At 43.8% G+C, this 27,029-nt stretch overlaps 1 protein-coding gene and 1 long non-coding RNA gene across 2 annotated transcripts in view; one reads left to right on the top strand and one right to left on the bottom strand.

Moving 5' to 3' along the window:
* LOC119705173 overlaps positions 1 to 2,117 on the top strand; it is a 78,095-nt gene extending 75,978 nt beyond the window's left edge. The window contains exon 3 of the long non-coding RNA XR_005258163.1: positions 1,004 to 2,117. This is a non-coding gene — a long non-coding RNA (uncharacterized LOC119705173). The remainder of the gene's footprint in view (positions 1 to 1,003) is intronic.
* A 2-nt stretch (positions 2,118 to 2,119) lies between these two features.
* On the bottom strand, positions 2,120 to 10,823 carry ARRDC4 (arrestin domain containing 4). The gene is made up of 8 exons (XM_038147271.1): positions 10,402 to 10,823; positions 9,283 to 9,349; positions 8,861 to 9,008; positions 6,974 to 7,076; positions 6,016 to 6,272; positions 5,194 to 5,356; positions 4,558 to 4,712; positions 2,120 to 4,443 (listed from the first exon to the last, which is right to left on the bottom strand). Exons 1-8 carry the CDS (start codon positions 10,745 to 10,747, stop codon positions 4,387 to 4,389), a joined length of 1,296 nt encoding a protein of 431 aa, XP_038003199.1. The 5' UTR covers positions 10,748 to 10,823; the 3' UTR covers positions 2,120 to 4,386.
* Positions 10,824 to 27,029: the final 16,206 nt, after the last annotated feature.

Here is a 27,029-nt window from a genome sequence, read left to right as displayed (position 1 = left end):
TGAACTCCCACCTGAGTTACCATTTTCTATTCCACATAAAACCACCCATCACAGTTTTTTGACTTAAAATTATTATTAGTCACTTGTCCTAAAATGTCAATAATGCAGTGATATTCTAGCAGAGTTTTTCTGTACTGTCATTTCCTATTAATTGCTTAGAAATAATGACAACACGATCTGGAACAAGACTGTCACCTTGCCTATGCCATATATAAAATGTTAATACTAAAAGTGGACTGGGTTCATCCTAGACCTAATTAGTTCTTTGGAGAATTTACTTTGTGCAGCAGCCTGGACTGTCCATATTGATGTTAACATATTATATAATCAGCTTTGGAACAGGCAGCCATCTGAAGGCTGGGTTGTGTCCCTGTGCTAAGTCACTACCCTGAGGAGAGCACTGAAAATCAGCAGAATTTGACTAGAAAACAGAATACAAATGCCTGGGTTTTCTAAGAAGTTGTAGAACAACTGATTATCTCCAAATCAACATTGTTTGCAAAACTGTGCTCTTCCAAACGTGTTTTTATTGCTCTATATATAGCAGAGATTTTACAAACTGAGTTAGATGTTCCCTTTTGCTGTCCAAAGTGGGTGGTGAAGTCATGGAACATGCTATTTTGATAATTTGGAACATGCCCCAGGAGCTGATTAAATGATCTCTCTTGCTCCGTACGCAAACCGTGCGTTTCCATGCAAACATCAGAAGGGTCAGAGCTGCAAACACGAGCCTGCAGGATCTGCTCTATCTCTGCCTGGCTTTTTACTACCTGTTTAAACAGCAAACATGTTTTAATAGACAGTTACAGCTTGTCAACTGAAATACTCCCCTATAAAAGCAAACAGTGGCTGAAGTGGAATTGCTACTGTGAACGTAATGGTAAGACATTTAACTATCATTTAGTGAGAGAGCTTTTAAAAACAATCTAAGACTGGTATTTGAGGCTTTGAATTTTCCTTGTCATGAATCATGACTCCTCTGCTGGTTCTGGTGCTTGAATAGGCGCAAGAAATTCCTTCCTGGCCCAGAGAAGCTGTGGCTGCCCCTGGATCCCTGGCAGTGTCCAAGGTCAGGCTGGACAGGCTTGGAGCACCCTGGGATCGTGGAAGGTATCCCTGATCATGGCAGCGGGTGGCATGGGATGGGCTTTAAGGTCCCTTTAAACCCAAATTATTCTGTGATTTCACAATCCTGAACAGCATCTTCACCTCAACTTCCCACAAAGAAATTTGCCATCTTCCCTCAAAAATGGAAACAGGAAGAAGAAATCAACTGTTGTCTTTGTTGCTGAAACCCGTGGGAGGCAGGACCCTGATGGCGATTTATCATCTCACTCCTGGCTCAGGTGAGCATGGGGCAGGTACAGCTTGTCACCCACAGCAGCAGGGTCTCTGCTTCAGTCATTCTCCACTCTGGTTCTAAGGCTGTTCTGATGTATTTATCTTTAGTTTGTTGCTCTAATCTTGTCGACAGGAAACAATAAAATATCCTCTAAGATTAATATGTGAGATGAGAGATCCAATTAGAGCTCACATCCTTCAATCCTTACGGGTAAGAGCCCCTATTACACAATAACTATGGGTGGGAGGAGGCCCTGTTTGATCAATTTGTTCCAGTTCTTGGTTATGAATAGTTCAGGGAATGAAACAGTGACAGACGAAGGCATAATTCCCAGATCAGAGAAGAATTAGAGATCTGTAGGGTAGAATACAGGTATTTCTCGACATAGCACCAAACCAGAGATGAACAGCACAATGTAGATTTGACACTTTTATTAACAAAGAACCCATGGGGCTCATTCATTAGTACAAAATACAATCATGTTCCTGTATGTTAAACAGCTTTTTTTATTTTGTCTCTTTTAAACTGTTTCACAGTTATCAAAACAAAGCCCCTGCATATTGAACTTATTATTGTGCAAACAGTAATTATTTTTAAGGATCAATTTCTGCACTAAGCCAAGTGCCAGAGAGCAGAACTTAATCATGTTTTCACCCCTCCTTTGAAGGGCCATGTGTGCTTCCTAAGAAACACGTAATAGTTGACTTTTTTTGCAGCAAACAATCTAAGGCCACAGTTTATCTGCAAAGAATAGAAAACAACTCAAAGACTTTAGAAAAAAAAAAAAAAAAAAAGCACACCTTTACCCTTCAATACTGCTGTTTGCTTGACCATGATTATACCAGGCAGCACACATCACCTATCAGGTATTACAGTCCAAAAAAGCACCTAATGTTCTTGAAGCTAATACTTTGAATTATTACCATGCAAGTTATTACATGACCAAATTACTTTCCAAGTAACTATAATGGTATCTGTTTAAAGAAAAGATGCTTGTTCCCAAGTGATGCGAATGAAAATCCTGCATTGATTGTATGGGCAGGCCTTCACTTAAACAAAAAGGCAAGAGAGCTACACCTTGAGACTTAAATAATCATTTTTAGAATGTCCTTTCTAAATCATGCACTCAAATTTTGGTTACAGCTGCATTTGCTATAGAAAACAATACTAAATGTTGCAAATGAAAGGAGTAACTGCAGTTTGGAGATGTGAATCTCTACTAGTCTGTCTTTCACACTGCTGCAAAAGGGATTTGAGGTGAAGTGCTAGAAATTAGACAATGTAAGGAAGTTAAACTAAAAGAAGACTAAAAATATATATCCGTGTATGCCTGTAGAAAAATCCCTGCTTCTTAAGTGAAGACAGATCTCATAAAAAACCATTCAGACTTTTTTCAAACTGCAGTGATTGATGGAAATGAAGGAAACTGAATTGCTATTTTTGTCAATATCAGAAAGTACACTGTTTTACCACATGAAGCACCGGGTTTTAACCCCAAACCCTTCTGTAAGACATATGGAGTATTTCTAGTAGTCCAAAATCCCCTGTATTTCAAAGACAGGACTGTAAACGTGCATGTTGACAATGCTGTTTTCTGCTCCTGTAAGTGATCTGTTGGTGATTGTTTACTGATCCCAATTGATGGCTGGCAGGAAGCAAACATTCTACTTTTAAATGAAGGCAGCAGAAGGGCAAGTAAATGCTGTGCCTTCACTCTTAGCAGCAACAAACTCTCACTGTTCTAAATGACCTGAGGAAGAAAACATTAAAATATTGCACCGAAACAAAATTAAACAGCAAAAACAAACAATGAAACACACCAACAAATATAGTATGGATAGCAAATGACCAGTGCAGCCCCTGACAATAGATCTTTAGACAAAAATGCAGGAGTAATGAAAAGCTTTGTGCCATTACCAGAGGACTTTGTTCCCCTGATGTCTGCTTTCACTTCAGTTATAAGCTATGTCTATTCCGGGTATATTTACACCTCTCCCTACACCTCGTATCTCATTCACTAACCACAGAAACCATTTAGGGTCCCTTTTAGAACCTTGAAGTATTATACTGGAGCTTTAACAGGACTTTTTTTGGTCTCAAATCTGACCGTAAGTAAATATCCAAAACAGAGGTAGGCTTATAAAGGCTTTTGAATAAATAAATATTGTCCATTTTGCTAAGTATACCTGCTGCTGGCAAAAGGTTTCTCCCCTGCCATGCTTCCCCTTATCATGCTATCCATAGGCTTAAGATGCAGAAGAAGAACTCACAGTAGAAGAGGTTAGAATAATTCCCTTAAGAAATCCCTTGAAAGAAAGCATAGTGCATAAGCTCATCTCAAAGTTCACTGTTTGTTCCACACTTGTGTCTTGCGTTCAGGAAATGGTTGCCTCTACAATATTGCGCAATAGCCATTCTGTCATCCACGGTGTCCTCAGGATCGTGATGGAAATGATGAATGAGGAAATAGTACCACTTGGCAGTCGTGAGAAGGGCAGCTTCCCATCAAATGTGAAGTTAAGACTTCGCTCTGTGTTGCAGTAGTGTTCCTTTTTTGGATGCAGACAGTGCAAAGCTGAAGCCCCTTGACCACTGGAATCTTTTGGAAATGTTTTCTTACACCACATTCTGTTCTACCACAGGAGTTCTTGACATCACTATGTACATTCTTCCAGAGCGTTGCAAACAAAATAGAAATCCTTTTCTCTTCAGAAGATCCACACATCTCCTCCTCGTACTTTGTGTAGTGTATCCACTTTTTGGAAAACATTCAGTATTTCATTGATGCATTTTCATTTCAGATTTTCAGGTACTTCTCAAGTATCCCAAGCTCAGCTGCTCCCCTGTTATCCTTTGTGCAGACTAATCCAGCAGGTTCTCTTTTATCACCAAACGTGCTCATACCTCCTTCTCCATTTTCCTTTGCCTTTCTTGTACACAGACTGAAGTTTGGAAAAAGAAAACTGTTTCCTTTTTAGCTGCACTACCAGCTTAAGCAGCAGAAAGATTAAGACATTCATCACAACGATGCTCATTACAAATCCTCAGAGCATGAATGAAACGGGCTGAACTTCTTCTACATCAGTTGGATGTGGATCAATCTAATGAGAGAAGAAAGACAACAATTACTGCCTGCAATTCCCACATTTAGGTATGTGTTTGGGTTTTTTCTGCCATCTGACAATAAAAACACCACCTGCTATTTATTTTCTTACCTCTGAATAAAGAGGTGGAGGCTGAAACCGGAATTCTTGTATGTAAGCAAAGACAGGACAACACAACTGTTCCTCACAGTCAATGGGAGGTGGATAAGCAGGAACATGTCTGGAAAACTCTTCCTCAGACACTACATCAGCATAATTTGGTGGTGCTGAAACACAAAGAGATGCTTCTGTCATATTTCAAACTATTCACTCACTCACAGCAAGAACATCTGCATTACAGTATATCCAGGACCACAAAAACTGTGTTGGAAGTGCACTGAACTCATAAATACTGTAACTAAAATAATGTTTTCAGTAAACTCAGGTGATTCAGCAGGAATACAGAGAGTACTGTGCTTTTAGGATAACTCCAGCAGCAAACCTGTGATGTGTCAAGATATATTCAGTAATGAGTAGAATATTCCCACCATCAGAAGTTAGTTGTTTCAGTCAGATGGGGTACAGAGAGACTACAGGAAGGCTGGAGTTGGGGTAACCTCATCAATCATTTTGGATCTCAATTTAAGAACCTTGTGAGTCATATTTCCATTGCCTACATCCCTGGCAGTGCCCTCAAACTGGCACTGCACCCATCTGCTGCAGACAGTGCTGTGCTGGATTAGAGACAGTTCAATATGTATTTGTTACCTTCAGGGTGTTCAGGCATGGTCAATGCCAGCCAACTCATATCCATACTAAACTGGCTGGTAATGCTGGAGTTTCTGCTTGAAAATCCAATACATGGAATAGTGCCAATCACCACAGGCATTTCAATCATCAATTTCTTAGCACCAGGAATATGGATATACACCTATGTGACAACCCCCAAACAGAAGAAAAAAACATCATGAGACCCTATTGAATGCTGCTCTTAAAAGCTGCCCTACTCCCTACAGTGCAAATTTAAAAATTAAGAGCTTTGTCATCCCAGATATGCTTAGCTAATACCCTGGCAGCTTTCCTTATTTTACAGCAGTTTCATTCTAGCTGTAACTTGTCTCTAAGTGACCTTAAAAATATAAAAACCATCTTGACAAACAAAATTATGCACTTGACTTTCAGTCTTATCTTCCCATTTCTGGAAAGAATGACTTGAGGACCCCATTCAGCTTGAAATGCTTTCCCAAAACAATCCCTACATGTCTGACACTAAGCTGCTTCTTCCTCAGAAACATTTTTCCCTTTTCCACATTATTCCCATCTTTCCATCTCAGAATCTCTTCATGACCTTCAGTCTCTCATGTATGTGGCTGATGATATTTATTTTTCATAGTCATAGAATGGTTTGGGTTAGAAGGGATCTTAAAGATCATCTGGTTCTAACCCCCCAACAGAAGCTGGGACACCTTTTCCTAGATTTGTATTTACTGTAGCTCCCAAGTTAAAAACTTAACAGCTACTTAGTAAATTCTTCTGTTCCCAACTGAATGCAGTATCTGAAGTTTGTACATTTGAAAACCCAATACTTACAGCTAATGAATATTCTACTCTAATAATGCAGCAGTCAAGTATAGATGGGGATACAGGTGGGATTTTCAGAGTTTTCCCATTCCAGGTATCTGTACTCCCAGAGGCAATGTGGTTTCCTCGGACATTGGCAACCATCTGACGGAAGGTTTTTGTCTTCCCACTGGCCAGGTAAGTTTGTGTTTGGAAAATGGCAGCTTTTGGAACAATCAAACGAGAAGAGCAGTTCTCAATTTCTGCATAGATTGGGATGGCTTCCCCTTAGAGACAGAAAAAGTCCAATGAGTAATTGGTATTTACCAACTTTCCTCTGGGAGTATCAAAGCATGTTACACAGCACGTACATCATCTGCAGTGTTATGAGAACAATACTTGGTTAAGTTTCCTCAAGCCAGTTTATTTTTTTCAGAGTGGTATCCAGGCAAAATTATAGCCACCTACTATGTTTTACACATAAACAATGATTCATTTTGAAACATTAAGCATAATATGAACAAGCTATAAAAGCTTTATTTGCAAATTACACCCCAATCTTCCTTTTATATAGTACTAAATGAATTTCAGGATGTTTTATTTTCTCAATGTATCTAATCTTATCAAGATGAAGAAGCTGCTAAAGCTCATTCTTACCAAAGTGTAAACCTATAAAAATAGGATTTAAAACCTAATTACATCCCAGTTAAATATTTTATCCCAGATAAAAACATTTTGTTGTTCTTTACACACAGATGTACATGGATTTCCCATAAGATTATTAACAGGATTTCCTTTCAATTTATATTCCCAATGGGAAAGGTAAGATGATTCTTTAAAAAATTAAATTCATATGGATCTTGATTTATCTTAATTCTATTAAACAGAACTATTCTTTGAACTACAAAGTGTTGGCTTCACTGAGATTAAAAAAAATCCCAACCTATTAGATGCTTAGTATTTACATTTTTAAGATAACTACTCTTACCATTACAGTATCCCTTCCTCTCAATTTTGGCACTGAGAGACACTGGCCCAGAGGTGAAAAACCAACAGCCAACCATCTTCTCCTGACTTCTTAGAACAGGTGTCTATAAAATATAGAGTATTTTTCATTTTATGGGATAAAGCTCTCAATCACTTGCAGTTTAGTGTTATGCATAGCAGTCATTGCAACCCAGCTCTAAAAGCCACGTGATCTGAATCCCTGAACTGCTCAGAGCAACTGTAGTTTTTGCCACCATGTGAAATGGAACCAAGGTTTGGTAATCTGAACATTTCTCTTTTGAAACCCCAGTATGTATTTAGCCTGTACTAAGGAACACAGAGCAGTGTGTCTTTGCATGTGCTTTGTCTTCAAAATGAACTTTTTAAAGGTCTCATGGAATACTGTGGTGTTTATATCCATGTTTCTCAGTGCAGAAGAATGCAGAATTAATTTTATCTGCAAACAACTAACAGTTAAGCAGGTAATTTTTTTACTTTTGTATCTCTAAGAAAGGATAAATATATATACAGTGGGCTAAGGGATTGCACCTTCATTACTTGCAAGCCACAAAACCCCCCTAAAATATATAGGCATGACAAAAAACATCTCAATTATTCAAGGACTGTCACATTGGATGGCATTTACACTGCCTGTTAACGTTTTCATTAGAATAAACTCACAAGCCACATGTCAAGTGTCCATGCCAGGATCAAAGCTACTCAAAATGATTTACTGGGCAGTGACACTCAGTCAATACAATAATGCAAATTGGTTTTTTTAATTTTCTCTATTATAATGAAAAAACCCTGTTGTTTTGCACTTTTGGTGGCAGCCATGGAATCCATTAAGATTGGCACTGCCTTCCTGATGTGTCTTCTGTGCAATAACCTACGGTCTGCTTTGTCCTCACAGAATGTGGCTACGATGCCTTCAAACTCCTAACTACTGAATATAAAGACTATTCTGCTTACAGATGTCACTGCCAAAATACCCTAAGTTCTCTCTAGAATGGATTAAAATGTAAGCATGTAATGAGGGGGAAAAAAAGCCTGCTCAAAACATCTCTTTTCTGTGCTCACGTCATGATGTTAAAATTATCCTACCATTTAAAATAAAATAGAAATGACTCATTCATATTTAAATGAATAACCATTTAGATCCAGTTGCTATCATGAAAGTGCAAGGTATAATTTTATATTATTTTCATAATATGGGTTGAGATAAAAGAATCCAGCTCATTAGCTTCCATCTTGCCTATTTACTCATTACTTAATGCCTGATCTTTCTTATTACTCTACAGTATTTCCAGTGATTATTAAAAACTCAATGCTTTAATGTGGCCAAATCTGTCACAGGGAAATAACTGAAAGGATCTCTGGAGCAGCTGCGTGCACACACTTCATGTTAGAAAACGACATGCAAAATGCAGGGATACGTAACATAATGGCCAGAGCCTAAATGACAGGCTGGGCATGATTAATACTCTTCTCTAATTACTGCTCCTCAACCTACTATTATTGGAGAGTTTAGGACACTGCAGCCCTGTGAATGTAGTTGCTCTGGTAAGAGTAACTACTCTGCACACACACATTACTATTATTAAGCCTTATTTATGCATCTGAAGCCTGCCTAACTTTTTGGCAGGAGCATCTCTGCCAGCAGGGATGTAATCAATGGTATTAAAAAAGCCACTCTGTTTGCTATTCACACAACCTAAGATAATCTATTTATAGAGAAAAGCTTAGGGAGCTTATATGCTTTCAGAAGTCAGAAAATGATGCTCTGGAATAACATGGGAAGGGTTATGGCTGGATGTGAATGCTGCTTGGAAATGGTTTATTTGCAGCTGGTTTTACAGGGGGGAGGAGAAGTGGGGGACCCTCTTACCAAGAGAGCTGGTGAGCTGACATCGATATGGCTGATGATCTGCAGCTCTGTCTGCACACTCTGGTCAGGCACAGCAGGCCTCTCCAGCACTGCTTTCACGTAGTACTGGATACTGCCATACTTCCCAGTAAAAGAGGTCACCAGAGGTCTGAAACAAGCAGTCATAAAACCATTACCTTCAATTAATAATTCAGCTCCAAACATTAACACTTCCTGCACACAAGAAACATTTCCCAGTTTAAAGCTTGTACTTTTAGGGCCTTGGGGAAGCTGAAGCAAACAAGGCCTGTCTGCGTGGTGCTTGATTAAGACAAATATGTAAAGCTGATACTAAAAAAAACACAAGTCAAACTACATTAAGTTAATGTTCCACTACAAGCAGCATCCAGCACAATCCCTTCAGGTTGGATTATTGAACTTACTCTTGAGGGAGCTGAAAGCTGAACGGAAATTCATGTCTTCCATCTAGAAGAATTAAGTTTTCCTCACCTGTAGGATAAGAATGAATAGTATGTTTTAGTTATTCCAAAAATAGAACAAAGCAGACACTTATTTATAAATTATTTATGTATGAAAACACCCAGATTCAAGAAGTTTTTATTGATCCCAGTGGGTTCTGGACTGTGGCCCATGCTTTATTTATGCTGTGATGTGATTTCAATGAAAAACAAAAACCAAGGAAACATGGGAGACCTTGAGATTCAGTTCAGGACTCTGGCCAATTTCTAATCCAAAATGGCTTCTGCAAAGCATAAATTAAGTTTCTCTTTAGCACGACAACAATTAATCTACTTTAACAATTAAACTCACTTCTCCGCCGAAAAATCTGCCATTTAAGGTCAGCATGAAGAAATACTATAAATAAATGAGCTCCCAATTTATTCACATAGGGCCTACTGTTACACAATTTACAAGGCCCGAATCAACTTTCCCTACAGATCAGTCTGAGCTGTGTTTCACCCTCACAGAACGAAATGTCGTTGTTCTGTCTTTCAATTTTTTTTTTCCACGCTGCCACAGTGCTGCAGTGTCTGAGTGACAGAGCTCCGCCACAGCGAGCTTCCCCTGCCGCCTTAATCCACTGGATGAGCCAGGCTGCTTCCAGGGTCTTCCACGGCAGCTTCCCTCCCCGGAGCCCGCACCGCACCCAGCGCGGAGGGGCCCGATGGACCCACGGAAAGGCCGGACCTCTGCACGGCCCCGACACAGCGCAGGGAATCGAGCCGCGCCTTTTATTTTATTTTATTTTAGTCCCGCTCGGCGTTTTTCAGCCCCCACACAGGGAATCAATGGCGCGGATGAGGCAGCGATCTTCCCCGGGCTGTGGCAGCGCTGTCCTGCCGGTGCCCGCCACCCGCGGCCGGTGCCCGTTCCTTCGGCTCCCTGCGCCCGTTTCCACCCGGAGCGTCCCCCCTCCGCCTCCCCCTCGCTGCCGGCCGTGGGCGCCTTCCCGCAGCTCTTCCCCGCTCCCGCAGCGCCACTCCCCCGGGTGCCACCCCCGCCGCGGCTGCGGGAGCGGCCGGGCCCGCGCCCCCCCTCACCTTCGGGCGGGTCCCGCAGGAGGCTCTGCCGGATGTCCAGGTACCGCACCTCCGCCTCCCGCCGCGGCCCCGGCCCCGGGGCCCGCACCGCCACCCCCCACGTGCCCGCCCCGGGCACCGCGCCGGGGCTCTCGCTCCAAGCGACGCGCGCCCGGCCCGCGGCCTCCAGGCGCAGCCCGCGGAGCGGCAGCGGCCCCGCCAGCTCCAGCAGCACCTGCCCGGACACCGTGTCCCCGCTGCAGTAGCCGCCGCCGCCGCCTCCGCCGCGCCGGGCCTCGTCCTCCAGCACCAGGGCCAGCGTCTTCACCGCGCCGCCGGCCCCGGGGCCCGGCCCGGCCGCCGCCATCGCTCCCCGGCCGCGGGGGAACCGCGCCCGCCCTCGCCGAGCGCTTTAAACCCGCCCGTCTCCGCCAGCGCCCGCGGCGCCGCGTCCCGCCCCCGCGCGCCGCCCATTGGCCGCCCCGCGGCCCCGCGCGCCGCCATTCGCCGCGGGCCTCCCCTGCGCCCCCGCCTCATTGGTACGCGGCGGGCGCACGCCCGGAGTGCGTCACGCTGCGTGATCGCCGCGCCGGAGCCAATCGCGCGCGGACGAGAGCGCGTGGACAGCGCGGCGATTGGCGGGGCGGCGGCAGGGCCCCGGAGCGCGGGCCAATGGCGAGGCGCGGCCACCACGTGCACAGCCTGTGGGTAAACAGGAGCGGGGGCGGGGCCGGGGGCGGGGCTCTCACCCCTCACCCTTCCCGCCCCGCCCTGACGGGGCCGGGCGGCGGCAGCGGTTTGAGGGTCCTGTCCCTGGCTTCGCCCTCTCCTCTGGTCACTGCCCGCCAGCCCAGCGCTGTGGGAAAGCCGAGTGCCCGTGGTGACCCCGCGCTGAGGGGGAACCTTGTCTCTCGGTGTCCCCTGGGTGCTGCCATGGGAGAGAAGGAGGCAGCCCGGTGCTCTGGGGCAGTCTGAGCCTCTCCCGCTGACGGCCGGGCTGGCTGGAACTGTAAATATGGAAAAGCGATGTGGTGCTGCTGTTCTACCCTGCCTTGCCTAGATATTACCTCTCTATGTGAAGTCTTGCCCCACTGAAGGGCAGGAGGTGAAGGGCTTTAGCTCTAAATAAGCTGTCCTGGACAGCGTGGAAACCTCATGTCCACACAAATACTGTCCATTTCTGCACCAAGCAGCGCCCTGGTTCAAGAACTTGCTCTTAAAACCCCGCTTGGTACCTGGGCAGCGAAATGGGTGCACCCCGCTGCGTGCTGTCCCACCCGAGCACATCATCCATAGGTAACACTTGGGAGATAGAATAAAGAATAAATGCAAAGTTTTGCTGTTATGTTTAGAAACAGAAGCTTAGGAAACCCCAGCGAGCAGTGGAAGACTGGTGAATATGTCTGAGTGGCTGGGTGGGTGCGGCCAGAATCACCATTCCCACAGCGATGAGGGAATCCGTGCCCACCTCCAGGCAACCCAAGACATGCTGCAAACCAAAATGCTTCCATTCCACTGGACACATACTGCAATTAAAGCTGTTCTTGGCCTTGTGGTGTTTCACGGTGGCCCAAGCATCTCCCAGGAGGTGTGTGCGGTGGGTGATCTGCTGGCTTTTCCACGGGTGACCGAGGAGTCATTTCCTGCTCCGTCACCTGCCTGCTTGAAGCTCCTGACAGCTGCATCTTCCTGCATTCCTCCATCCCTCTGGGGCGCTGCAAAACACTGGCCTGGTGCTTCCCAGCTGACTCAGTTAATTACTGAAATTAGCAAAACTTGTCCTTGGCCCTTGGCTTTTAAATAAATAGCCAATGAGTTAAATCCAGGTTTTCTCAGAAGCCCTATGGGTCCCATGAAATGTAGCCTTGTATTGAGAGTTCCTCCTGTGAGGAACTTGCCAAGAGCCAGGTAGGCCTTTGGAACACTTTTTTTTGGCTACAGGTTCATACACACATCCATGTTAATCAATGGTGACCTGGGGAAAAGGAATGTGCTAACAGATGGGGTGAACTTGTGGGCATTATTTCAACGTTTGGCCATGCATTCTCCAGCTCATGATGAAAATTATGTAAAGAAAATAACTCTGTTGTGGTGATGGTTGTTTGACTATTTAAAGAATTCTTGCCTGTTTACATCCCTTTTTGCATTTGAAATAATTCTTTACAGAAACTGCGAATGTTGCATTGTAGTTGGGAATTGTGGTGTATAAAACTGTGCTATTTTGGTATTTTTTTAAGTTCAATTAAACTCAGATGTGGCTAGCTTTGCACCAATCTTTCCCTTGTATGCAATTTTTCACATTGACAAGTATCAGGTTAGTTTTGTAGTCAGCCAAGAGACCACGCTTGGATATGCAGACTGACTATTTGCTTCTTTGATGAATTTCATTAGGTACAATATGTGTGTGTGCAGACTGATTTTTGAGAGCATGATGCAGAGGGGAAAAAAAAATCAAAATCCCACAACTCCCTTTTTCCTGCATGAATTAGATCCTGTATAAAAGTAATTAATTCTCTTATGGTTTTATGCGACCATTCAAATATTGCCTCCCTTTCATTCTTTGCAAGTGCAAATGAGCTAGATAGGGAAATGAATAAACATGGCAAATTGCTTATGAAACAAAACATTACCCAGAATTAGAGAGAGCTGGGAGGCTTCAGTAACTCCAGCAATTAGCCTGTAGAGGACACAGTTAATAGGCACATTCTGTCACAGTCAGGTGGTACTTGTTCCAGATGTTTGTTTGCCCTTTAATGCATCTTTTTTTTTTTTCCAGCAAGAATCAAAACCCATTACTTGTTATAATTGTCATGGAGTGATTGGTTTTGTCATCTATCCATCTTTTTTGGTGTTTGAGGCATTTTAACTGACCCACACGGCGATGTTGTAGCATGAATGGTGGAAGCCACTACATGACTGTTTTAGTCTCTGACAAGCCAGAAGGAAGGAAGAGGAGATGAACACTCACAGTGTGGGTGTTTGTGTGTGCCTGGTTATCTGAGTGTGGGAGTAGGTGTGACAGAGCAGGAGATATATTAACATGCTTGATTATATTTTCATTCCACTCGTTTTGCCGCTTTATTCAGGACTGTGTGAGAAAGAGCTGCCTGAAAAACTTAGATAATGCAAAAATTAGCTTGTAAGAGTAAAGAATACACAAAGAAAGGTTGGAGAGTATCCACAAAGCTGTGAACAGCTCTAGCAATAATCACAGACTCATCATGAAGGGAAAGGAAGTAGGAGAACATATTCCTACAGTAGCTGGTAATATCCTGACTGTTGGTTAATTTAGAAATGGCTGTGGTCAGGTCTCTGAATTTAGATGGATAGTTTCTACATGCAGTAATTATATTTTAACTCATTTCAGTGCACATGTTGAAAACAGGGCTACCAGGGCTTGAACCTGACAGAAGAGCTTTGGAAAGTGTGGAACTGATTCCAGCTTTCCACAGCGGGAAGGACACACAATATGTAAATAACCTTTTTTTTGGTGGAAGATATAAGATAAGAAATGGTCTCAGTAACAGCTTCTTTGCCAAGAAGGTTTCTGTTTTCCAAGAATCCAAGCTGTAGCTGGGAAGGAAGTGAGAAATTTGATGAGTATTTGCTGTCTTCTTCCTGCTTGAGGGGAGCTGAGACACAGCTCTTCATCATGAGTCAGGCACCAGGAGTTTGCCAACTAAGCCTTTCTGTTCTTAATAGCCTGGCAGTTTAGAGAGTGAAGAGCTATTTCTGCTACTGGAAGAGGACTTGGGGAAGTGTTTATGAGAGCTTCTAACAGCTAATTTACAAATTGCAGTTCTTATTTGAGACTGTGGTGCTTTAACATCCATTCGCGCATCTTTCTTAGCCAGTACCAAACACAAGGGGCAAAACCCCGGTGGCTGAGCTGCAGCTGAGTTCAGTGGAAGAGCCATGAGCCAGGATGTGTGTGGGTGAACAGTATGCAAATCCTGACTTTTTTTTGCATGGGAGGGGGGGATTTGTCCGTTTACCTCATCCTTTATCTGCAAAGCATTTCAGCTATCTCAGTGGCTCTGACAGATATTAGGAAGCAGTTGGCTGAGAGCAGTGTTTACCCCTGAAAGCAGATATTACGGGCTCTGGAGCTCCACAAAAGCCCTCAGAATATAAGGCCTTTTGTTTTCCCAGATACCCAAAAATCGTCATTCTGGAGTTGTTTATGGAGTCAGGACAGGGAGGCATGAGAGACAATTCCTTTCTTTCCCTGGTTCCTGGCCTTTTACCAGCAAGTTCCTTTATCAGCACAGGGCCAGAACTGCAGCCCTGAGTGGAGCATGAGTTCTCCCTGGCCTCCAGTCAGCACGAGAAGGCAACGAATGGGTGCTGGTGACACTTGCTGTCATGGACAGTCTTTTATTGCTTTCATTCTATTACCGGTAATTGAAAGGTCAGCCAAATTTTTCTTAGACAATTAAGTGACATTTACAGAGAGGAGATTGAGAGGAGCCAGAGATGCTTTTCTAAGTGCTGCTGCCCAGCTGGTCTGATATGTCACTACAGCCAGTGTGTAAAGCACCAGGATGGATGTTTTTAAGGGTTGTACTGTATTTACATTGAGAAAAGCAAATTCTGAGGTACTTGCCCAGTAATCTGAGGCCTTTATCTGGGCAGGTGTTAGTTCACACAGCCCAGTTCAACAAAGCATAATTGCCTTGAAGGCCGAAAGACCAATCTGAGTTCAAGGTTATGTCTGGAAAATGGAAAATCACAAATGAGAGTGGGGGAGCCCATGTAGAAATCTGAGGCAGAGGAAGGACAGAGCACGAGGCTCTGCACGAGGCTGATGACAGGGAACCAAACTTTCAAGGCTCGTGCACTGAGTCATGGGCTCACACAACTGCCACACATCCCACCCTTACCTTCCAAGGGTGAGAGAGGTGTGTCCCATCCCTCCCTCAGGAGGCTGGGCAGAGGGAAGGGTGGTGGTGCAAGCTGCAGAGGGTCCTTTCTGCAGAGCCAGGACCTTCTTTGTCACCTCATGAGGTGGCAGTACCAAGCAGGCCCACAGGATAAATGTGCCCAGTGCACCAGGATTGCATCCCAGCACGTGAGGGACCATGTTGTTTCATGAGCTGGTAAAGAAAACACTTGAGTGACCTGTTGTTTACTTAAATATTTATCTAGTGATTCAGAGTGCAGGATCTGTTACAGCTCATTCCTGCATATAAAAGTGATCTAAATCCAGCTCTCAGCTGGGCAGCAGAGGACTGCTCCTGGGTGGTTTTGGATGTTTACAGCTGCTATAGGTTTTGCAAGGAGTGTGAATAGAGAAAAATAATGGATGTGGTTAGAACATCTCTTCATCCTGTTGTCCCCTGGGAACAGAAAGATTTATTGGGGTTGTGGCTCCTGCACAATCAGAGTGGCCCTCTGGAAGTGCTTCTCTGGAGGAAGAGCTTCCTACAATTGTATCATGTACCCCTCTGCATTGCAGTGACTTCAAAGCAAGGTGGTCAGGAATATTCCCATAAATATCTGACGTGGACAGAGGATACAAATTTCTGTTGTTGAATCAACTCTTAAACAGCAGCTGCATTATTCATGTGTGGATCGTGGTTTGGTGTTCCAGCTCAAGGGAATGAAGCCAGAAAAGGAAAGGGGAATTAACAGACTCATTTGGGTTCTTAGTTATGTGCTGCTTTAGCTGGTTCCTCGTATGGGCTGTAATTTGAGGGTTTGAGGTCTTTGTGAAGTGCATTTTTGGAAAAAATTTAAACTGAGAAAACTTGAACTTGTGATGAACCTGAATCTCATACCAGGAAACCTCACACTGAAGGGAAGTGCATGCCTGGATCTGAACTCACCTTTTGGCAGAGCATTCCTGTAAACAGGAATGTGAGCCTAGTGGTGCCACTTCAGCCTTACGAGTTCACACTGAGCAAGGACGTGGATCACAACTCTGAGAAAACACAGGTGGCATATCCAGAATCTCTGTAGAGATTGTTCCCAGTGAGATATTTACTGGAAGCATGTGGGTGAAGCCATCACCTTTGTGACATGGTTCAGCAGCACAGCAATTGCAGAGGTGCTCCGCATGAAGCCTTTTTTTCATAATCTGGGCTGCCTTGTTGCCCAGGCTTAGGAAAGGTACTACCGCAGCAGAAAATGGAGATAATGGAATGCTTTATGCCAAAAGGGAATGTAGAGGAAGAGCTACAATGGATGGAAAGTGGAGTCAGCAGCCTGAGATAACACGAGTGATGGGCAGGACAGGGAGCAGCCTAGGATCACAGTGGAGCTTTGCTGATGGGAATATGTGCTTTTACTTGGAACAGGGTTATTCAGCTTTTGCTGCTATTTCAGCATGAATTGAGACGTAGACACAGGGTTATTCTGTCCTTACGATCCGTGTGTTGTCAGGTGCTCCAGCCTGGTGTCAGATTGTGGGATATTAACAGAGAAGGGGTGATGTTAGGGAAGTTGTTCAAATGCATTCACAAACTGGGCCTCACATCAGACTCGCTTGCCATGGTAACTGCTGTGGGAGCCACCAGTGGTCATCTGGCTGTGAAAAGCCTGAGAGATAAGAGGACACCATTATTACTGTTCATTTTTAGACATACACACAATGAAGCAGCTATTTTCACAGTTTCTTTTTCTGAAATATGAAATATTAGGTATTGTCAGAGTCAGGATATGGGGCTAGATGGACTTTTAACTGCCTGCTGCTGTGATTCTTATCAGGGTGAATTAGAATTCTTTGGATCAATGAATGTACACAGGCTTTTCTTGTATCAGAATAACATTACACATCCTCTTGTCATTATAGCACACCAGAAGATTATTTTCAATGATAATGACAAGACTATGTCAATCACAGCACTTTTCTAGTAGGAATTTGCTTCTTATTACATCTTTTATGTGGGAAGTTTTCCTCTTTCTTCATCACGAATTACTACTCAGAAGTTGGGAGCAAAAATGTTCCAAATTAAAAAAAAAAGAAAATATCTCACTTGTGCTGCCACCAATGCTCTAAGTTATGCAGGCATTAGCTTTTGCTGTGCCTCCATGATTACAAAAATGCCATAGGCAGAGCCTACATTTTGTTCTGCTTAAATATCTGCAGAGATCACAGCTTTTCTCTGATTGACACTATTGTTGGAAAACATTAGCATGCACTACCTGTATTTTCCCGTGTTCAAAGGACACAATCACAGAGCTCTTCATTTATTTTACTAAGAGCTCAGTAAATGCTGCCCGTTTGCCATTCTGTAAAGAATGTATTTTCATGTAGAGGCATTATCATTAACAGATTCTTTTCAAATTCCAGGAAGAGCGTGATAATTTTATTTGGCATAATGAAGTCTGAGCACTTAAAAATTTTGATTGTTTTAAGGCCTTTAATTTCCCTCCACACTTCATTTTTTAAACTTAATTAGGTTCACTGGAAATTTCTTCTGTTTATACAAGTTCTTCCAGGCCCGATGTTCCAGCCTGGACTCGGTGTGTAACTCATGGGAACACTGACTGTTGGTGTCCACAGGATCTGAAAAATGGAGAAATAGATAAAACAGGAGATACCAACTTTGAAGCAGCTGCACCAGGAAGTTAATTACTGAAAGCAAAGATATAGTTCAAATGCTGAGGGAGCAACTGACTTGAGGAGACTGAAGTTAGGCAATCCGGATCCTCGAGTGTCTCTGGAAAAAAAAGGAGGATTTTTAGATAAGTTTGAGACACTGAATAATTTAGAAATCAATCTCGCTCTAAAATTTTTAGGAAGTTAATTCACATTTTCTACTTTGAGGCATTAAAGTCTGCCTGAAAGTCAGTAGGATTTTGGTGCTGAGTTGGGAAGATGCTTTAGAAATGGGGCTGATTATCACCTCCATTATGTTTTCATTATCTTTTAGTCATTCTGTATATTTTTCTAGAGACTATTTGTCCTTCAAGTGAAGAACCTATTTAAAATTAATGATAATTGATTAGTTGCTTCTAAGTCTTCAGTTGTCATACTTGGCTGATGTGTAAAACTTCCCAAGAAAAATGGTGTCATAACTGCAACATTGTGCACCTTGACATTAAGCATGTATTTCACTCATGGCCAATTTAAAAATCAAAATAGAAACTTTGTAATAATCTCCCTTTACAGTTTGGGTTATGAGAAGCTGAGAATTCCCTTAGGCTTGATTGATAAAACATGGCATTTATCCTATTCCTAGGATGATGTTCAGCAAACTTTATGACAGAGGGAAACAGCTGGTAAAGTGGGTTCATGGAAAGGTGAAGGTAATATAGACATAAAAAAACAAGAGGATAATGATTTTAAAAGGGATAATAGTTGTAATAACACCATTAACCTTTTGCTTCAAATTATTGAATGTGTGGTCTCTTCAGCAGGCTAATCAAAGGTTTGCATTAACCACGATGCAAGAGGAAGTGGCAATATACAACCTGAGGTGATTTTTTTCCCTCTTCCAATTATTCACTATCAAACCCTTCCTTAAAAAAAAAAAAAGGAAAAAAGACCCTTTGACCGTTGAAGACCCCTTCTGATTTTGAATTGAAACTGACTTGCTTTCAGAAGGAACAAACTTCAGCACCCCTCCTGCTTTGGAAGGGGTGGATTTTGCTAGGGGAAAAAAAAAAGAAAGAAAAATAAATATATGTTGTTGTAGATACCTAAAAATTAGAGCCAGATTCTGAACAGGTAGACAAGTTTTATAGGCAGATTGTTGCTAATAGTGAGCCCTGAGCTGTTGGAGGGATCACAGGGATGGATCAGCAGCAGAACCCCCCTTGAAGCAGACACATCTCTTCCTCAGCACCATAGGCAGGTCCCTGCAGAGCTCTGATCTCACCTTGGCTGGGGCACTTCTGCTGTCTAAAGAGCAAATTCAGCCTGGAACAGAGCAGAACTTTTTTATTTCCCTGTTCTGTGCACATGTGGTTGACTACCAGAGGCAGAACTGTGCTTTGAGAGTTTACTCACGTGCAAAGAGGCAAATGCATGAATGGTGGGAAACTGCTCCAGATGATGGAAAAGCTCATGATGACTTGATGGAATTAGTCAAGAATTTTCCTGGTTGGACAAATGTGCTCCATCATACAATTTCACAGGTGCTGGTCCTCATTGTTCACTTAAGGCATCTGAACAGATTGCCCAGAGAAGCTGTGGCTGCCTCATCCCAAGGCCAGGTTGGACAGGGCTTGGAGCACCCTGGGATAGTGGAAGGTGTCCTGCCCATGGCAGGGGGGTGGGACCAAGATGATCCCTAAGGCCCCTTGAACCCAAACCATTCTGTGATTCTGTGATTCAGTGGAGAGAGAACCCCCCGTGAGAGACACCCAACACAAGATTGCCTGACAGGCCCAGGGCATGTTGTGTCAATCCAATATGAAAGGAAGAAGTGTAAAAGGAAGTTTGCACCCTTCCTGGCTGACAAAATCCATAGCACTAACAGCCCCGTTCTGTGCAATCAGAAATGGTGAAAGACTTCAGGAGCAACGTGCCCTGAATTTGAATTAACCAGATTGAATTTAAAATCAACAAGCTGAAAGGGTTTGAGATAAGAAGTCAGAACATTCAGAGGAAATGAGAACTGTTCTGGGAACTAAAGGTGAGAGAAACACTAAGTCACATAAAAAATATTCAGCAAGAACAGAGATACCTTTTCTTTTCCTGGACACCTTTTCTTAGAAGCTGTCTATAATCAGTAACCTTTCCCAGGCACTTTCCCAGGCTGTTTTTAGTAGCTGAATCCTTTGTTTCAAAACCACCCATTGATTCAGTGCCCTAAGTGAGAAGTAATTAAGGTGGGCAGAAATCTTGCCTGCTGTATGGATATATGACGTGTGGGAGGTAGAGGCAGAGAGGGGTGAATGAATTTTTCAAGATACCTCTCACAACACGTGAGGCTGTGTGGAGTATCATGAAATAGATGTGTGTGGAGATGTGCAGCTCTCAATCAAATTTCTGTCTACTGATCTCCTTATTTCCATACACACATGTGCTGATGTACATACAAGTGAGTTCCTGGAACGTAATGAACTCTTCAGGCAGTACTTTGTCAGAATATCATTTAAAGAGTTACATCCTTTTAATGCACAGTAGTTTAAGCAAACTCCAAGGTTCTTACTCAGCAATAAACCCATTAAATCATCTTAAATACCATGTCATAATGACAATTTGATGCCACCAGATGTGGCACTAGGGATTTTTTTTTCTTTAAATGCTTTCCTGGAGATACAGCTTCCTGAATTTTAAATTCTCTAGCCTGTTTGCACAGCTGTTAGATCCCAGAGCTCTGCCATCTTTTTGCCTTGCATCAGTTATTCACTAAATCATGTGTGGCATGACTACAAACTCACTGCATCTAAAACGTTTAGGCTCATAACCACTTCACCCTCATAAAGGCTGAATGGGAGAGGGTTTGGACATTAAATTCTGAGAGCAGTATCCACTCCAGCTGTGGAGCTCCCTTATGGGGAGATTTCAGAGACAGAGTCACAAGAATACCCTTCACACATGGCTTTTCACTAGCAACTTATCCTCTTGGATCTGTGGAAAATAGAGATGCCTGGCCACCTTCCTATCTGTTCTCACCTTGTTAGCTAAAAGGCAACCAGATTGGTAGTCCAGCACTACTTCTACCTGGGGAAAGTGGACACTTTAGCAGGATACAGTGGAGTCCAAAAAACCCTCTCACAAATAAATGTTGGTTCATACCATCTGTATTTAAATAGCAGAATAATGGAAGGCTGTGGAAAAATTCCGAAGCAAACAACAGAAATATGTGAAATGAGGAGCAAAGGGAGGGGAAGGAAGATGATATCCTGACCACAAAATATGGTTGTCCCGAAGCAGCTCCTAATCTTCCTAAGAAGTCCCTAATTCTGATTGAGAGAAAGCAGGAGACCATCTCCTGAGCTGGCTGTAGATTTACCTGCCAGCAGCACTGGAGCCATCACAGATGGGTCACTGGATCTTTGCTCCAACCTGTATGGGGAGACTAGGTTGTTTTTTGTCTATTGTGAGTTTGTGTGGGTGGGTGCTGCAGGATCTGAGATGGCCTTGCCCCTCTGGGACCTTGTGTTAGACATGAATTTTCCCCTAAAAAAGGCAGTGGGAGAGTCTCACTAAGATGCACTGAGAGTGTTGGCAAGGATTTGAAGTGAGGTTGTGAATTTTCCACAATTAGATCATACTAGTAAGTGTGATCACGTCTGAGGTGCAGGTGTTGATGGTGACATTTGGAGCTGCTCTTATGTGGGTCAAAATCAGGATTTGTGACCCCAGGGGATTGCTGGGCATTCCCTGAGGGTCAGGAAGATGACACAAGACCCCGACAGTCTAGAGCTCACAAACACCTCCTCAGCCAGTGTGATTAGGTCATGTCATCACGATGTCATTGACATCCTGATCTCTTACCAGTGCTGAAGGATTATTAAATCCTGATTTAGTGTGTATTAAAAATACTCCTGAAAAGGCTGATTCAGAAAGATTACCTTTGCCTTGCATGGAATCTTGGTTTGATTTGCTGTTCAGCTTCATGGCTGGCACATGGGTGTTTGAACAGCTCAGTATTGAAGAGGGCATTCAGTGCTCTCTAGATTACCCTCCACTGAAGTGTAATATTTGATAACATCAGTAAATACAAACCAGAAACAAAATGACAGCAGCGTTTGAGCATCTTGTGATAGCAAATGAGGTGGAGAAGTTAAATGGATATAGAAGAGGATCCTCAGAGATTGGATCTCAGTGTGATGCTGGTAGGAGCCCAGTTGTTACTGTGCTGATATTAACATGTGGAGCTCTAAATCTTTTTTGGTAGTGGCTGAACAGGAACAAGGCAGCAACATAGCTGCCTTTTCTCTTGCTCAGATTGTATAGGCTGTCCTCCTCTCCTACCAGCAAACAAATAAATACTGTGCCAGCTATAGCAGCAGTTTACATGGAAAAGCAATGAAGCAATTTCAGGAAAGTATTAGATGTAATTTTGGCTTTTTTTTTGCTGTCACTTAGCATCTAGAAAGAGAAGATGCACTGATGTGCAGAGTTGGGCATGTATTATGCAAACTCCTATCACAATGCCATTGACTGCTCATGGACCCCCATATCTCTCTGTTTCCATCTGTTGTTTTAAGACTAAGTTGTTTGGAGGATGTCCAAATTCCTTTCCCTTTTCCAACTCTGGTGAAGTACCTGCCTGCCTTAGGCTTCCTGCATAGACAACGGAGAGAGAGGGAGGCTTCTCCAAAGAATGTGATGAGCCGGGGGTGCTCCTTTCTCCCTTCTCCCCCTTCCCTCCTTCCATCCTCTTCCTGACTGCACAGGGGTTTTAGAAAGTGCTGAAATACATCACCCCAGCCAAGCACAAGAAGGGACTGGGTGGATTTGGGCAGTGTCGCTGTCTTTAGCTGGCCCTGGATCAGGATTGAGATATCACAGGCTCTAAGGAGTAGGAGTGTGGGATCCACCAGTTGCCCGTGGCCCGTGAGTGGGCAGCAGCAGGAGCTGCTCTGTCTCAGTCTAGGCAGTAACTTGTGCCTGATGCAGTATTTCAAGAGATAACAAGGGAATGTTGAGCTTATCCAAGAAAACAGAAATGACACAGAAGATAAATAAGCAAGGCGTATAAAGCATAAATGCAATCCTATTAAAATTAAGTATGTTTTAATTTCTGAAAAGATTGATATTTTGGTGTTAGATTTACTGAACAGGAAAAGATTACAGGCATCATTAAAATAAAATGTTTTCAAGGGCCCTTTTAAAAAATCGTAGCCATGTTTGCAATTGCCATGTGCAAAATATAAAAATCAGAGAAGGGAAAAAACCCCAAGCAAGCAGTGGAAATAGCCCATTTTGTGAATTATCGGAAGAAATATACCATCTGTGATTTAGTGCAGTTCCCAAGATCCCATCTGTGATCGAAGCACAGTCCTCGGTGAAGGCTGAATCCCTGAGCTGTTCCATATAATGAAATACTCCTTTTGGAAGGTGCTTGGGCTGATGGGTTTGTTTTTCTGGAATATGGCTCTTCTAGATGAGACATAAAACCCTAGAGGCCTATATTTGCCTCCAGTGGCCAGCTACAGCTGACGTCAGGAGAGGCAAGAGCAAAAGGAGGTCAAAGATCTAACAGCCTTTCCTTCAGAATTTCTGTACTGCTTTTTATCAGGTCAAGTTGTTGGGTCTAAGAGGTCCAGACAGAGATTTCATAATCTCAAGAGTCAGACATTGTGGTCTCTTTGCACCAGGAGGGCTCACTCTGCAGCTGCACCACAGAAGCTCCAGCTATTTTCTTTCATTACTGCTGTTCATTTCTCAGCAGAGGAGAGAGAAAGAGAGATCTCTCAAACTCCCTCGAGCCAGGTTTCTCATGCAGCTGCACCTGTGCCATCTTCTGATTGATCATGTGTTGTCACTGTGATCTCTTAGCCTTTGTCCAAAGGTGGCCTCAGGTGTATCAGGTATTTATACAAACACAACACATTTAATTCCGATCCTCTATTAATTACACACACAGGTACAGACTGGCTCGGTTTCAGTTACCACTGAAATTTATATTTGAATAATAAATGCATTCACCTGTTTAATAAATGTTTATATTTTCTCCTCTATGTAATTACATGCTGATTATACAATTACAGAAAATGCTTACATATTTTGCACAATTATGCTATTACTGAAATAATGCCTGCAATAGAGCTCTGTGTGTGTGCAAGCACATTTGGGAAAATACCACCAAGGCTGGTTGTTTTGGAGTCATCCAGAGCTCGTGCAGCTCCGTGTGCTGCTGGATCAGACTGTTACACCACAGGAGTGAGTGTGGGATTGCTGTTATCACCTCTGGGTGAATCTAGCTCTGTTAAAAAATGTGTGCAGCTTTATTATAAAACACCTGTGATTTAAGGATGTTCATCCAACCTGATCTTGTGGTCTCGGTGCCCCCCAGTTCTGACACACAATGTGAGGTGTGCACAGGCTGGGGGTGCACCCGTGAGCCACTGCCCCCTTTTGCTGTGGGAGTCTGACCAGCAAGCCCCAGTCTGTGCTTGCCCCTGCTGGGCTTAGAACTGGCCTTTCTTTCACTGTATTTCCTTGGAGCACTTCAGGCATCTTGTGTGTGAGGGACGGGGCAGATTGGAGTCACGACATCGTGCTGGTGAATACAGCTGCACTTGGCTCTGGTTCTGCCCTCTGCTCTGAGTGTTCTCATGCTTGGGGGTTCCCAGTCACTGGCTTCATGCAGACAAATAAACAAACAAGTAGCAGCCTTTGATAGCATCAGCATCTGTGTTTGTACTGATGGGGGGGTGAAATGATTCACCCAAGCTAACACAACCAGCAGCATCAGAGCTGGGAGCGGGATGCCTGCCTCCCACCTGCCTTTCCTGGGATCAGCCAGCTGCCTGCACAGCACCATGGGGAGAAAAAAATGTCCTGTTCAAAGCATAAATACACCCTGGCTTTGTCTCCCCCATGCTGTACAGGTCTTGCAGCCAAAGGGTTAAAAAGAAATGAGTGCTTTCAGCATGCTCTGCGGCGTGCCCGAAGTCTGAACATGAATGACCAAATTGCTTTTTACTTTTTAAATTAAGGCCTCTGTCTGTACGCACGCGGCTCGCACTGCTGTTCCATTAAATAAGAGAATTTGTTCCCACTCTTATTTTTAATAGGGTATGACCCTGCCGTTCCATCTCACAACTTTACTGACATGAGATCTTATTAAAAGCAATCCTCCCCCTCTCCTCCTTGAAGTCTGAGCTTCTGATAGTTTCATACACATTGTGTTTATTTTACATACACAGCTCTGCAGCTGCTGCTTCCTTCTTCTCCGATAAATGACAGCATAACTGTTGCATCCACTATAAAAGTAAATAAAATTAAATGGGGAAGAACAATACATCTCTGGCAGAGAATAATAACTCTTTTAAGGCACGTATCTAAACTGTACAGCCTGATCTTAATTGTAAGGATAGTTCTTTGTTATTTCAAGCAACTTGGAACGCGACAGCAAACGCACGCTCTTGGCAGTACATCCCGAGAGATTTCTGTGGGAACAATGGGGGGAATTCTCCTGAACTGAAAGGAGACTGAAGCATCTTTATTAGGTTAGTAGGGCTTATAATCTGATGAGAAAGAGTGGAGGAGAATGCTATGATCTGTTGTTGTTTGCCTGGTTGATTGGTTTGGCTTGGAGGGCTTTTTAAGCCGGGGCTGTGGAGGATGAGGCCCTGTGTGGGTGTTGGATGGGGGTGATGAGCATTAGGTTTCAGCAAAAGCCAGGAGGCCTGGACCAGCCAACCTCCAGCTCCTGTGGCATGCTCCCAAGGAGGGACCAAAAAGTGGGAGTTTTCCTCTGTCCCAGTTGATTATCCAGGCTGGTTCCATGCTGGTCTGGTGCTACAGATGTCTGGCCCCAATAGACTCCAGGCCAGTGCCCTTCTGTTGTCCTCTCTCTCTGTTTCATTGTCTCTGCCATTGCTGGTGAAGCCAGCCAGCAGCAGTGTGTTGGTAGTTACTGGTGCTGTTTGACCATGGCTGTGGGGCTGAGGTACAACTTCAAGAAGTCTATTCAGTACTTAGACAAAAATCCTATTGAAAGTGCCTGGAATTTGTCTGCAGAGATGGGAACCAATGTCAAAGCAGGCCAAAGCAAGAGAGAGAATAATGTGACTTCAGCTGAGTTAGGAAAAGACAATATTTGTGGTAGCATGGGAAATTTGAACTGGTTTTGAGAATCATCCAGTTCCTTTTGGAATAAGGGAAGCTCTGCAGATGTGTCATCAGCTCTTCCAGCAGCTTGGTTAGTGCAGGAACCACATAGCTGAGACTTTGGGGAAAAGCAAGGTGCTTTTCTGACTGGTTGTGGGGAAAAAAGAGGATCTGGTAGAGTGATCTGAAGGAGGAAGGAACACTTCCAACAATGAAACACTGCCCTTGGTGAGGAGATAGTAAAGGATGAGAGGACAAAAAAAATATAATCCAGGTGATGACTTGAAACATGCAGAAATCTTTAATTTGAAAGAGAGGGATAAAGCTACAAAAGGTGGGAAGTGCATTGTCTGTTTTGAAAGTAGCTAAGAAAGACCTTGGAAAAGATCAGGCTGGGCAGGAGCACTGCTCCTCTAAGGGAGTAGCAACAGTTGACAGTCAAAAGGATGAAGGAATAATAGCTATAAAAGGAATGAAAAAGATTTCCAGAGCAGGTGAAGTAGCACTAGTGGGAGATTTACCCTGGAATTTCCCTGAGAGGTGTCTGGAGGAGGTGAAGAGCAGCACTGGCTCCAGCCTGTAGTGCACTGTTTGTACCCTGCACTCAGGACACACAGAGCCCCTCTGGCTGTAGGGCCAGCGCTGCCACCTCTGCCTTTTCTGTCCTGCCACTGCTGTGACACTGCAGCCTGCACAGGTGTCCCTGCAGAGGTGCTGTGGGGGCCAGGCTCTCTGCAGGGAGACCCAGTGCTGGCAGAGTGGGCATTTACAGCTCCTCATATGTCTTGAGGGCAGCCTTAAGCCTTCTACAGTCGAGTTTGCCATGTAATGGGTGCCCCTTTACCCTGGCACTAAATGGAGCAGCGAGTTGTTTACTGTGGCCTCAGTCCACCTTCCTGCCCTGCTGGCCCAGCACAGCCTGGGCTGGGCACAGCCTGGAGGCCAGGCTTGGGAGAGGGTGGGG

Source organism: Motacilla alba, chromosome 10, assembly GCF_015832195.1.
Source record: "Motacilla alba alba isolate MOTALB_02 chromosome 10, Motacilla_alba_V1.0_pri, whole genome shotgun sequence".
In the NCBI taxonomy this organism is placed as follows: Eukaryota; Metazoa; Chordata; class Aves; order Passeriformes; family Motacillidae; genus Motacilla; species Motacilla alba.
This window is presented reverse-complemented; position numbering and strand designations above follow the sequence as displayed.

What these genes read in the sequence shown, in the direction of transcription:
- ARRDC4 (XM_038147271.1), bottom strand. Translation starts at nt 10,747, where the DNA reads ATGGCGGCGGCCGGGCCGGGCCCCGGGGCCGGCGGCGCGGTGAAGACG. An exon ending in CCTGCGGGACCCGCCCGAAG is followed by an intron (nt 9,350 to 10,401) that starts GTGAGGGGGGGC and finishes CTTATCCTACAG; the next exon opens with GTGAGGAAAACTTAATTCTT. An exon ending in CATGCCTGAACACCCTGAAG is followed by an intron (nt 4,713 to 5,193) that starts GTAACAAATACA and finishes TTTGTGTTTCAG; the next exon opens with CACCACCAAATTATGCTGAT.